The 12358-nt window shown below is 47.3% G+C and overlaps 1 protein-coding gene across 1 annotated transcript in view; it reads right to left on the reverse strand.

Annotated features, from left to right (window-relative positions):
* Positions 1-11939, reverse strand: part of LMNB1 (lamin B1) — a 43548-nt gene extending 31609 nt beyond the window's left edge. Inside the window, exon 1 of the mRNA XM_030566274.1 lies at positions 11133-11939. Within this exon, the coding sequence (XP_030422134.1) occupies positions 11133-11485 (353 nt within the window). The 5' untranslated portion in view covers positions 11486-11939. The remainder of the gene's footprint in view (positions 1-11132) is intronic.
* Positions 11940-12358: the final 419 nt, after the last annotated feature.

Below are 12358 nucleotides of genomic sequence, written 5' to 3' on the forward strand. Positions count from 1 at the left end.
ACTGGGACCTACCACCAGCGCGGTGCCGGGAGGTCGACCGGGTTCGGGACCTGCTACCGGTTCGGTGCCGGGAGGTCGACCGTGGGGCCGAACGCCGAGGTGAACGGCTCCTGGAGTCTCGGTGCCGGCGGTGAGATGAGCCCGACCGGGACCGTGCGGATGGTGATCGGTGCCGCGAGTACGACCGGTACCGTCTGGGCAACCGGTGCTGGGACTCCGAGCGGCGCCCCGAGCATGAGCGTTCGCGCCTCCGGGGTGATCGGTGCCGGGACTCGGGAGACAGCGCTCGAAGCATCGGCTTACCCCTGGAATTATGCATCCCGGGGGTGCCGGCTGAGGCTGAGATGGCTCCATCAGTGCAATTAAGTCCCGAGCCGAGGCGAAAGTCTCCGGTGTCGACGGGACCCTTAGCTCAAACCCTGATCTTATGGGGGAGCTAGGTGGGGCTGGACTCGACGGACCTTCTGGGCCCGGAGTCGACAGCAGTCCTGCAGGCGGTGCCGCGGCTAAGGTAGGTGCCGGGCGGTCCACTCTGGCCTGCCTTGATGGTGTCGCAGACGCCGAGGGATGTAGATCTGCTCCCGGTGCCGGAGATGGTCGGTGCCGGGGAGTCTTGCCGGTGCCGGCGCGGTCCGGTGCCGGAGTAGAACTGGCTGACTGCGCCCCCGGTGCCGGAGACAGAGCCGCTTCCATAAGGAGAGCGTGGAGTCTTTGATCTCTCTCCTTTTTAGTGCGAGGCTTAAAAGCCTTGCAAATGCGGCACTTGTCGCTAATGTGCAATTCCCCTAGGCACTTAAGGCACGCGTCGTGGGGATCGCTTGTGGGCATCGGCTTCTTGCACGCCGAGCACTGCTTGAAACCCGGCGAGCCAGGCATGGGCCCGGTGCTGGGGAGGGCAACGGCCCACCTGCAGGCAACGCTCGATAACTATTTACAAGATTCTAACTAACTATTTCTGTACTAAAAGACTATCTACTACTTAACTAAGAATTATTTACAAGTCAAACGACGAACAGGAGAGCTAGGGACGTGGAGGTCAGCAAGCCGCCCTCCACAGTTCTAGCCACCGACACGGCGGTAAGAAGGAACTGAGGAGCGGGCAGGCCGGCAGGGGTATATATCTGGTGCCATACTGGCGCCACTCTAGGGGGCGACCTGCCGGCCCACTGGAGTTGCTAGGGTAAAAAGTTTCCGGCAGACGTGCACGCGCGGCGCGTACACCTACCTGGAATGGATATGAGCAATCACTCGAAGAAGAATATTTATTACCAGCTATAACTCAGTTTTAATTATTTCAGTGCAAATCCATATGTGCTGATACACCTTTTGTTGAGAATAAACAAATGATGGTAAGTTACAGGGAGATCATTTAAATTAGAGCTCCCACTGTTGCCATAACAGTGGAAAGAAAAAATGTAATATAGATTCAGCCACAGGACAACAACATGACCAGAACCCAAAGTTCAGTTGCAAAATATCCATATTTATTTTTCAACTGATACTACTGATGGTATCAATCCATGTGTGCACCTCATACACCTCTACTCCAATATACCACGGGTTTGCGTATAGCGTGGTAGACCCGGGGCTCCAGCAGCGGGGCTCGGGTGGCGCTTTACAGGGTCCGGGACTCCGGCTGCTGCAGGGAGCCCTGGGCCCTTTAAATCACCACTGGAGCCCTGCCACTGCTACACCAGGAGTGGTGCTCTGGCCACTGTGGGGAGCCCCAGGCTCTGTAAATCACCGCTGGAGCCCTGCCACCGCTACCCTGATATAAAGGGGTTTCACCTATAACGCGGTAGGGTTTTTTGGCTCCCGAGGACCACGTAATATTGGGGCAGAGGTGTATTTCAGAAGAGTGACTTTAAGAATTCACATTTCTGATGAGATTGGTTAAATTTAAAATCAGAAGGAAAAAAGTATAATTAATTTTAAAAAGTCTAATTATATGTCGATTTGTATTTGGATAGCTAATACCTATAGTTAAAAAAAAAAAAAAAAAAAGCTGCAGACTTCCTGGTTGCTGTGCTAGAGTGACACCACAACATACTGCAAAAGAGCCATTCCAGTGGAAATCTTTGTAACCATTAAAAATGTGTCATTCACCCCAGCTCTAAATGAACCTGAGAGTTTGTTTCAACAAGATCAGTAAAACTGTTTGAGTTTTGCAGGCACAAGAAAAACTACTATATATAACAAGCCAATACACAGTATGCATATTTATAGTTCTTATTTAACAGCAAAAGCTCTTCTTGTTTGTCAACACTATCTAGCTTTTCCTCCATAAAGAGGGAAAGTACATATTTCAGTAAATACCCATTTGCTAATATGTTCATAGACTAGCTCAAAACTGTGTTCCTTCACGTACTTTGGCTTTCAAGTGTCTAATTCCTTTTCAAATAAGATGATGCTAAACTGCCATGAATGGCATCTATCCATTAATAGGGCTGTAAAACAATTTAAAAAAATAATTAATTGTTCTGTTAAACAATAGGATACCAAAGCCCTATCTGAACTAATGCTCCCAACTTTGCTACATACCGTGGAACTGCACAGAAGGTATATTTTAAGGATAAAACTGGAGTAGACACAGCTGCACGGGTGTACCATCATAAAGTGATGGGATCAGTCCATATTTCACCAGCATTCTCACACTACATTGGCATAATGTCAATAGTAGTAAGTGATCTGAACTGCCACTTTTGACCAATCACTTGGCCATTCACTGCTTTGGTACAGTGATTAACAGAATGTTTTGGCAAACTCTTTTTCCATTGCAATGATATAAGATCATGGCAATGAAGTAAATGAGTCATCACGTTCACCTAAGTAGAAATATGTAATATCTGTTTTCCAGATTTTGTCTTCTAGAATAGTAAGACTGTAAAGCCAACTTTTAATAGGGAAACATTTATATCTAATGTAATGATCAGATGAGAGGTTCTCATATAAAAAAGCATTAGTGTTTGTAGGAGCAACTTTACTGCTGTTTTGACATGTAAACCAATTCCTTCCTCACCATAAACTTTTCCTGCAGCTTTCATATGGTAATTTGTTTCTGGTTCTCACTCACACAACTTATATTTTTATTAGACTAAACTACTAAATCAAAGCTAACAACTTATATTAGAATTAAGTGATGAGCCCTCATTCAAATCCTAAATTACCAATGGCCCACCAAACATCTCATAGGGCCCGCAGCCTGCTTCAACACAATATACTAACGAATGGCTGATTCATTAGCATTTTGTCATCATATTTACATAATTTTAGTTTACACACGCTACTGTACAGAGGTTGTTTCTATCTAAATAGATGCAAAACAAGATGAATGTAAAATATATCTCAATATAGGTGACTTTAAATCTTAACATGTAGAATCTGTTTGGCCCACACAAGATTGTGCTTAGGTTTATGTGGAGCTCCTGGGTAATGAGGTTGGGCCCCACTGACCTAGGCTAAGATGTGTCTCATTTGTTAAACTACTCAAAAATAAAAGTGCTTGAATCCATCTTATTCAGAGGCCTATTCAGCACTCCTTACTCAAGCAAAGCTCCTCTGAACCACTAAGTTTGGATTGGGGTTGGCAACCTTTCAGAAGTGGTGTGCAGAGTCTTCATTTATTCACTCTAATTAAAGGTCTTGCGTGCCAGTAATACATTTTAACATTTTTAGACTGTCTCTATAAGTCTATAATATAAAACTAAACTATTGTTGTATGTAAAGTAAATAAGGTTTTTTAAATGTTTAAGAAGCTTCATTTAAAATTAAATTAAAATGCAGAGCCCCCTGGACCTGTGGCCAGAACCCGGGCAGTGTGAGTGCCACTGAAAATCAGCTTGTGTGCCATAGGTTGCCTACCCCTGTGCTAGCTAGACAAATGTTGGATATACCTGTATCCTATGAGTGTCTATGCAAGCCCAGAACTTGAGAAGTTTATGCACCAAAAGTAGAAAACTTCTGCTAGAGAGTAATGCCAAGCAATATATTTTTGAAGAAAACTTCTTTTTAATGAAAAAGTAAGTTTGAACTGCTTATGGAAGACACTTGTAAAATGCTAGCTGACTGTTATCATCCTGACATCTCAGATGAGTCCAGTATCTCTGCTGCTTTTCATAGCTTTACCAAACAGCAACAGTGTGACTGTTAACAAGATTCAGATCAGTTTCACTGCTGCTATTCAGAACCCCATGAAACCACAGGGAAACTTTTAGCAGCAAATTGGCATGATTATTGGGAACACTATTGCTACAGAGGTAGGCACTCATGTGAGGAAGATGGAAGTCCTAGTTCCCAAACTTAAGATCAAATCAAGGCCTTCCCCTATTTCCCACATATATGCAACAGTAACAGCAGTAGAAATACCACTGTAATGACTAAATAAAAATTTGATGAGAGCCTGTTCAAAGCACTCACTGCTCCAAATGTCTTTTTTTGAGCTGTTTTCTATTTAGTCAGCCACCTTAGGCTGAATAGCTCCTTGCACTATTACATCTGATTGAGAACAATTAATCTGTTTTGCCTGCAATATGTTTCCAGTTTTTTCAATATTATTTTTAAAGCATATTAAGACAACTTCCCTAACCAGGCCCTCCAATCCATAACATACCACCTGTGCAACTCAAGAAATGCTGGGACAGCTGTTTCAACTTTGCGTGCCTTGAGACAGCAGAGTTCTTCTGAGCAGTTGCCCTGCACACCAGCTGTACTGTGCTTAACACATGCCTAGTCACTCAAGCTCCATCTATCAAACCCATATTGAATCTATTTCATTGTTTAAACCCAGCTCAGAAATTCCTCCCTTTAAAACAAAGAATCTGAATGGAAAGCTGGTTTAAGATATGAAGCAAAAAAAGGTACTGTTATTGCATGGTAAGGTTTAGTAAAAAAAAAAAAAACAACAAAAAAAACCAAGACTATAGTAGTTCCTCTGGATAATTACCACTGTTACTAGTATCTTCATTCAGTTAGGTCGTTTGCTTAAAAGCTGCTTTCACCATATAAACTCCCATGAGGAGAAAGCAGATGTGACTAGCCACTGGACAACTGCCATAGTGAAATCTCAGCCTGTTATGAAAACAAATCCTAGTCCATTTATGAAATCCCATGTTTTATTTTATTCCAGCTCACTCTTCCTAGAGAGAATGCTTAAACTGAGCAATGAATATCTTAAACTGAGCAATGAATATCTTAAACGTAGACAGGACAGGGCCCTTGCGGATGAGCTCAAGGTGGTCGTATCATACACAGAGGACTAAACAAAGGCAATTGGGTGAAAAAAATCTGATAAACAGGTGGATGAAGTTGTGAGCACTGATGGATGCTAGGAGACATAAAACTAAGCTTGACAAGGGAGGATATATAGGCAAGAGCTGACTTATACAGCACTTTCAAAGTGACAAAAAGCTTGAATTTGACACAATCCTCAGATGGAAAGCCAAATGGAAGAATTCAAAATGAGAGTAGTTATACAATGAAATAGGAAGCAAGGAAGAAAAGTTTAGTGGCAGCTCTTTATATGGACTAAAGGAGGAAGTGATGTCTGCCGTGAGAGCAGAGGATGTAATAACATGTAGAAGAGCTCAAAGAAGGTAGGAAACCTGCACCTTATGACCAGTAAGCACACTCTGGACCAGTGTATAAAATGTAGTACTCGATAACTAGGATACGTCTTCTAAAGGATACGTCAAACTTTCAGTGAGAACCACAATTTGAGATCTTGTGGGACCACCAGTCCTCCCATTCATTATTATTCAGACCATTTAAATAAATTATTTTAGCCATCTTTTAATATTAGAATTAACAGCCAGAAGGGAACATCAGAACACCCAGCCTGACCGCCTGCACATCACAGGCACTGAACCTCACATTATCCTGTATGATGCCCAATAACCTGGGTTAGACTAAAGCATCACAGCTATAACATAACAGCTGAAAAGAAGCCAGGAACACATGGTCAGCCAGCTCTCCAGAGACCACCAGAAAGCGCTCTCCAGACCAGAGCCTCTACTTTAGTTTAAGATTTTGAGAACAGAAATACATCTGAGCTTGAACAGATCCCTGTATTTTAAAATATCTAATGAGGCTCTAGGGAACTATACACTTGCTAGAAGGACTTCAGTCATAAGAAAAAATACACACTTTAGATCAGAAACAACTAAGGGAACCTTTTTTGAGGTATATAGAACTCCTAAGTGAATACAGTACATGGGACTTGAAAAGTTCAGTATGCTCCTAACTAGCTGGAGGACTAAGGCCTGAAGAAGATGAGGATGGACAGCTTGAGCACATCTCCCGAAGGTCCAGAAATATGCTTTGATAAGAAGCCCAGTACCAGTGGCGCCCTCAGCAAATGAGGAAGGAGGTATGGCATTTGCTAAGCAGCTTCTATCCCTGAGCCCTACAACTTTTGTATCAGCCTCTAAAAAAAAATGTACTCTTACCCACCCCAAACTGCAAGTAAAGAAAGCTTCCTTGGCTTGTCTTTGCCCTTTCAGACTGCCAGCAGCAGGGAAACCGTGAAGGTCTTCATTGCTCTACACTCAATCATTTTTTTTTTTTTTTTTTGGGGGGGGGGGGGGGAAGCCCTCCTAACCAGGAGTTACTTCACTGTAGGGCTCCTTGATTTCCCAGCCAATGAATGCCAATTTTCGTGACACTTTAACTATTTCACAGCTTGTCCATAGGACTAGCAGTTACACTGACTAGCCTTATTAATTACACACTGCTGCTATTTGACAAAGCTGTGAGCAGTGGAGGCTCTGGAGCTGTCTGCAGTCAAAGGAAGACATAAGTATAGCAGTAGACATATGAAAATATTTTCACAAAGACTAAACGTAGTTTTTAAGTGAAATCCCAAATTGAGCAGAAAGACTTCCTTGCAATGAAAGTGAGCGGATGCTAAGATGATGTGATCATGCTATAGCAGAAACAAATGGAGATATTCACTCAAAAAGTTCATAAACTAACTGTTTCAGGCCAAACCAAATGAAAGGCAACTGACAGCAAAAATGTTTAAAATTAAATTAGATTCTCTCTTTCAGGTAACAGAAGACAGATAAGTAAGTTAGGAGTCAAACACTTAAGTGAAGGATTCGTATTGAAGAGAACAAAAAATATACAGAAGAGAAAGTTGCACAAATCAATTATCTACAAGAGGACATGGCATGATTTGTCCTATGAGATTCATAAGGGAAAAAGGTTGCGTAGGATTTTTAGTCTTTAAGCATCCCCTTAAAACTAGATTTCACCATGGAAATCACCTACCATGATGCCTCATTCTAAAGATTTTTCTATAAGTGGATTTTTCTGTTTTCTAATAAGCCATATGTACAAAGTTATTAAAAAAACAAACTATCCATCACTCCTGAGTGAATGATCAGCACCCTGGGGGAAAAAAACCTCATCTTGAACCTAGGGGCTACATGACTTAAGTCCAATTTGACATTTATTTTCCTTGAACCCACTATTAAAAAAATGACAATTGTAATAGAAAAACATACATCCTTCATCACCAAAAATGCACAATTAAAGCTCTAATTTAAGTTTTACAACCAGAAGAGCAAGGAAGAATCCTAGACACTTCTCTCTCCCAAAACTTTAATTTTAACATTAAGTTTACTATTTGAACTATATACCTCCCCCAACTAAAATACAATTGGCAATTACTGTTTTTTTTTTAAATTCCTGATTTAACACAGAGCCCTCCCCACACTCCACAGGCCTAGCTAATGGCAATCCTCGCCATGTGAATTCTTAAGCCTAGGAACCTTCCTTTTCTCCTCTAAAAAAGTGACTATACTGCTTACTGACACCATGTATTAGGATTGACTCAAATGCTTCATGATACTATGTATTAAGGACATTAAACAACATATACATTGTAAAGCAGACAGTTGTAGTGTAAAGAAAAGTCTGTCGTGTGTTTCTGAGTACCACAAGTAGCTAGGAAGGTTATACAAGCACTGAATGGCTATGTTCAGGGCCGCCCAGAGGGGCGGGGCAAGTGGGGCAATTTGCCCCAGGATCCGCAGGGGCCCCCAAGAGAACGGGCGAGGCTCCCGCCCTAGCCCGACCCTGCCTCTGCCCCTCACCTGGAGCCTCAACGGATCCAGCAGTGTCCCTGAACAGCAGTGCACTGTGGCTCCGGCGGGACTCCTGAGCTCCCAGCCCTGCCCCCTTACCATGTGGTTCTGAGCGGGGCGGAGCTCAGGAGCCCCACCGGAGCCATGCCGCACCGCTGTTCAGGGACACTGCTGGATACAACGCACTACGGTTCCGGGTGAGCGGGGCGCCAGGAGTAAGGGGCCGGGGCCAGGAGGGGTTAGCTAAGGGGCAGGAAGTCCTGGGGACAGTCAGGGCACAGGAAGGGGGCAGAGATGGGGGCGGCGGTCAGGGGACAGGGAATGGGGGGGTTGGACTGTGGCTGTTCCGGGGGTTTGTCAAGACTCAGTGAGGGGGTGGATAGGGGTCAGGGCAGTCAGGGGACAGGGAGCAGGGGTGGGGTCCTGGGGTGGTGATGGTGGGTCTCTTGGGGATGGTGAGGAGGCAAGGAACAGAATAGGTTGGGGATTCTGAGGGGGGTGGGCAGTTGGGGGGCAGGAAGTAGGGGGGTCAGATGGGGGCAGGGCAAGGGTGTTTGGGAGGCACAGCCTTCTCCACTCTAAAGCTCATTCAGCAGTTTGAGGCTTGCAGAAGAGCCAAGCTGTTAGCTTTTCCATTAGGGCTACCATCCATTTTACTTCTCAAATGCCAAATTATAGTCTATATTTAATTTCAGTGCCATAGGGAGATTCATGTCAGGGGAGTGTAGCTTCATTTAAAATTAGCCACTGGGGGAGGGATCACATGAGAAAAGCAATATCCTACACCACCTACCTCCTTCCTGACCCTACCAAGGGAGACACCTTCTTCCCCCCCGGCATTCCCTGAGGTTTCAGAGGATTTAATTCAGTGGTTCTCAAACTTTTTTGTCCTGGTGACCCCACTCACATAGCAAACCTCTGAGTGCGACTCCCCCCCCATACATTGAAAATACTTTTTTGTATATTTAACACTATTATAAATGCTGGAGGCAAAGCGGGGTCTGAGGTGGAGGTTGACAGCTAGCGACCACCAATAATAACCTTGTGACCCCCTGAGGTCCCAACCCCCCGTTTGAGAACCCCTGGGTTAATTTAATTTTAGTACCCTGTGTCCATTCACATGCATTTGCTATTTTGAGCATGTCAGTTTTCACAACACAGGCCCATCCCCCAGATTCTGGAACAAGCTCAAATGCTCAGTTCGTGGAGTATGTACATAAGCTATACTAAAGACAAACCCACAGTAACCGTCTCCAGTTTGTGAGGGACCCCATGGAGCCAGTCTCTAAGAAACAGATAAATGCATGGAGGCTAAGTCCATTAATGGCTATTAGCCAGGATGGGTAATGAATGGTGTCCCTAGCCTCGGTTTGTCAGAGAGTGGAGATGGATAGCAGGAGAGAGATCACTTGATCATTACCTGTAGGTTCACTCCCTCTGGGGCACTTGGCATTGGCCATTGTCGGTAGACAGGATACTGGGCTGGATGGATCTTTGGTTTGACCCAGTATGGCTGTTCTGGGTTCATTTAGGTTAGAACATAAAAGTTATGGAGACAGATATGAGTCAAGAAAGCCAGTAGAGTATGAGAAACCTGGAAAAATCTCTGACTGGATAGGCTCAGCCGTTTGGTCACAAGCTGAGGTGGTTCAAAAGTTTTGGATCTTTTCAAGCAGAATTTTTTTAGTGTTTCTTTAAACAATCAAACACAGAAAGCAGCAAATATTTGGCTGCACACTTCTGAAACCCCAAACCATATTCAGGTTTTGGTAGACTAATTTCAACTTTTTAATTAAAAAAACCACAACAAAATTTGAAGGAAAGCAGACATTGTCCGTGACTTTTTTTTTTGCTTTTTAAAAACCCCTAGTTTTCGATCCAAAAAAAGTTTTGACGGAAAATATTTGTCCAGCCCTTTTAATGAGCTTTAGTGCCTTTTAGCACTAGCTGATGCTGAGAACCAGCGATACATTGTAAAGAAGTTCTCTCAAAGCTGGACTTGTGCTGAGATGCGGAAGATTTATTTTTCCCAGGGCTGCTTCTGACAAAGTGGGGCAATTTGCCTAGGCCCTGCAGGGGCCCCCACGAGAATATAGTATTGCAATTTTTTTATGGAAGGGGCCCCCAAAATTGCTTTGCCCCAGGCCCCCTGAATCCTCTGGGCAGCCCTGGCTATGTTTAGTACTGCTGAACCCACTACCCTCCCTGTTCCAGGAAGGTTCATACTCCATACAATATTCCTCCTCCCCAAGAGAGCTAGAGGCTCATCAACAGACGGGAATGCAGGGCTGCCAGAGGAAAGTGCAGGGACCTCTCCATTCATTCATATACAGTCATTAGCTACAACACATGACAGCAGCTGGAGCAGACGGGCTACTGTATTCACAACTAGAGAGAATGAATGGGAAGAAAGAATACAATCCCCTCAAAGCAGGCATATTTTTATGCACTGTTAGTCTGCTGGAGATCAAGCCCCCGAAGAGGGAGAGGAGGCAGAGCTTCCTTATGACGTGGCCAACATCTCCCCACAGTAACGTAGGCCAGAAGTAATGCCAATAGAGGAGTGAAAGATTTAGGAGGGTCTGGCAGCATGGCAATAACAGGACAACTCCCTCGCAAAGCACTACTATGGAGGCATAGCCCAGGAAGAGACCGGTCAGCCCATCCAGTGGGATAAGAGCCCGGAGTGCTACGGGGAGGGATATCTGCGGGCTCATCCCGAGGCCCCCAGCCAGGACTGAAACAGCCGGGGCAGGCAGTGCTCTCCGGGATGGTGCAACTCCCTCCACAGAGCTGCGTCCCGCCTCCCTCTCGCTGTATGGAGGGAGGGGCAGCTTCCCTGCTACACCATGCAGGACTCAAGACACAGAGGAAGGCCAGATTCATTCATTTCCGTTCAAACTCTCCCACCACAGGCTGCGCTACATCCCCCGCCCGAGCTACCGCACGACAACAGATATGGGGGCTTCCCCTCCACAACGGAGGCACCAGCCTGGGGCCTCCCTCCCGCCCTGCCTCCCTTTTGCCGCCCCCCGTGGGGTCACTCACCTGCCCAGCAGATGCTCGTGCTCCGTGCGGATCTTGCCCAGCTCGATCTGCAGCTTTGCCCGCTCCCGAGCCGTATCGTCCAGCGCCCGGCGAGCATCGGCGAGCTCGGCCTCGTAGAGCCCCTTGAGGCCGGTGAGCTCTCGGCCGCGCACCTCCTCTCGCTCGGTCACCTGCAGCTGCAGCACGCTGTTCTCGGTCTCCAGGCTCCGCACCTTGTCGATGTAGACGGCGAGCCGGTCATTGAGGTGCTGCAGCTCCTCCTTCTCCTGCAGCCGGGAGATGCGTGTCGGGCTGAGCGGGGTGCTGGCCGCGCTGCCCCGGGAGCGCTGCCCCACCGGCGTGGAAGCCGCCATGGCGAAGAGCGGGCGATGCGGCGGGGGCCGAGGTTGCGGAGCAGCGAGGCCGGAGCCTGGCGGGAGGGCGCGAGAGGAGATGCGGGGGCTGATCTAAGCGCCCCAGAGCCGTTCAGAGGGGTAAGAAGCAGCTGCAGCGCTAGCAGCGGACGGTGCAAAAGGGGGGGGGAGGGCGCAGCGAGGGTGGAACAAGGAAAAAAGGAGGGAAAATGAAAGGGCCCCGGCCGCTCCCGGGTTAAACGAGCGCAGAGCGGGAACAGGGGAGCAGAAGCCGCCCCAGCAAGGCGCCGAGGGAAAAGACCGGCGCCTGGAGCTGCAAGGGCAGAACCCGCCCGCGCGCGCGCGCCGGTGCCTTGCTCTCGGGTCGGGCTCAGAATGAAACACAAAACCGGCGGGCTCCGCTCCCTTCCAATATGGCCGGCGCCGCTCAGCCGGGCCCTCCCAGCTGCCGCTCACAACTACGGCCCCCACGTGACCCGTCCTCGCCCAATGAGGCAGCGAGACGGGCCGGGCTCTGCTCTTTTTCGCAGACTGGAAACTAAATTCAAAAGCCGCCAGAGCCTGCAACTGTCAGCAGGCGTGCGAATGGCTGGCGCGCGCCCCGCGGCTCCTGGCTCCGCCTCTGCGCGCGCTAGCGGAGACAGCCTCTCTCTTACTGCCCCTCCTCCCCTCGAGGGGCCCTTACCCCGAACGGAGCAGGGGCCGCCTCGGCTGCTGCAGCCTGGCCGTGTCTTTGTTTCCTCTCTTGTCCCCACCCCGAGAGAGGCTGTTGTACAAACTGAGGTGCTAGGGGCTGTGACGGGAGGTGGGTGCCCCGGCGCGAGGGGGTCCGGCTGCATCCCTGCACTTCTCACTCCGCTCGGGTTACAAACC

Source organism: Gopherus evgoodei, chromosome 6 (genome assembly GCF_007399415.2).
Source record: "Gopherus evgoodei ecotype Sinaloan lineage chromosome 6, rGopEvg1_v1.p, whole genome shotgun sequence".
In the NCBI taxonomy this organism is placed as follows: Eukaryota; Metazoa; Chordata; order Testudines; family Testudinidae; genus Gopherus; species Gopherus evgoodei.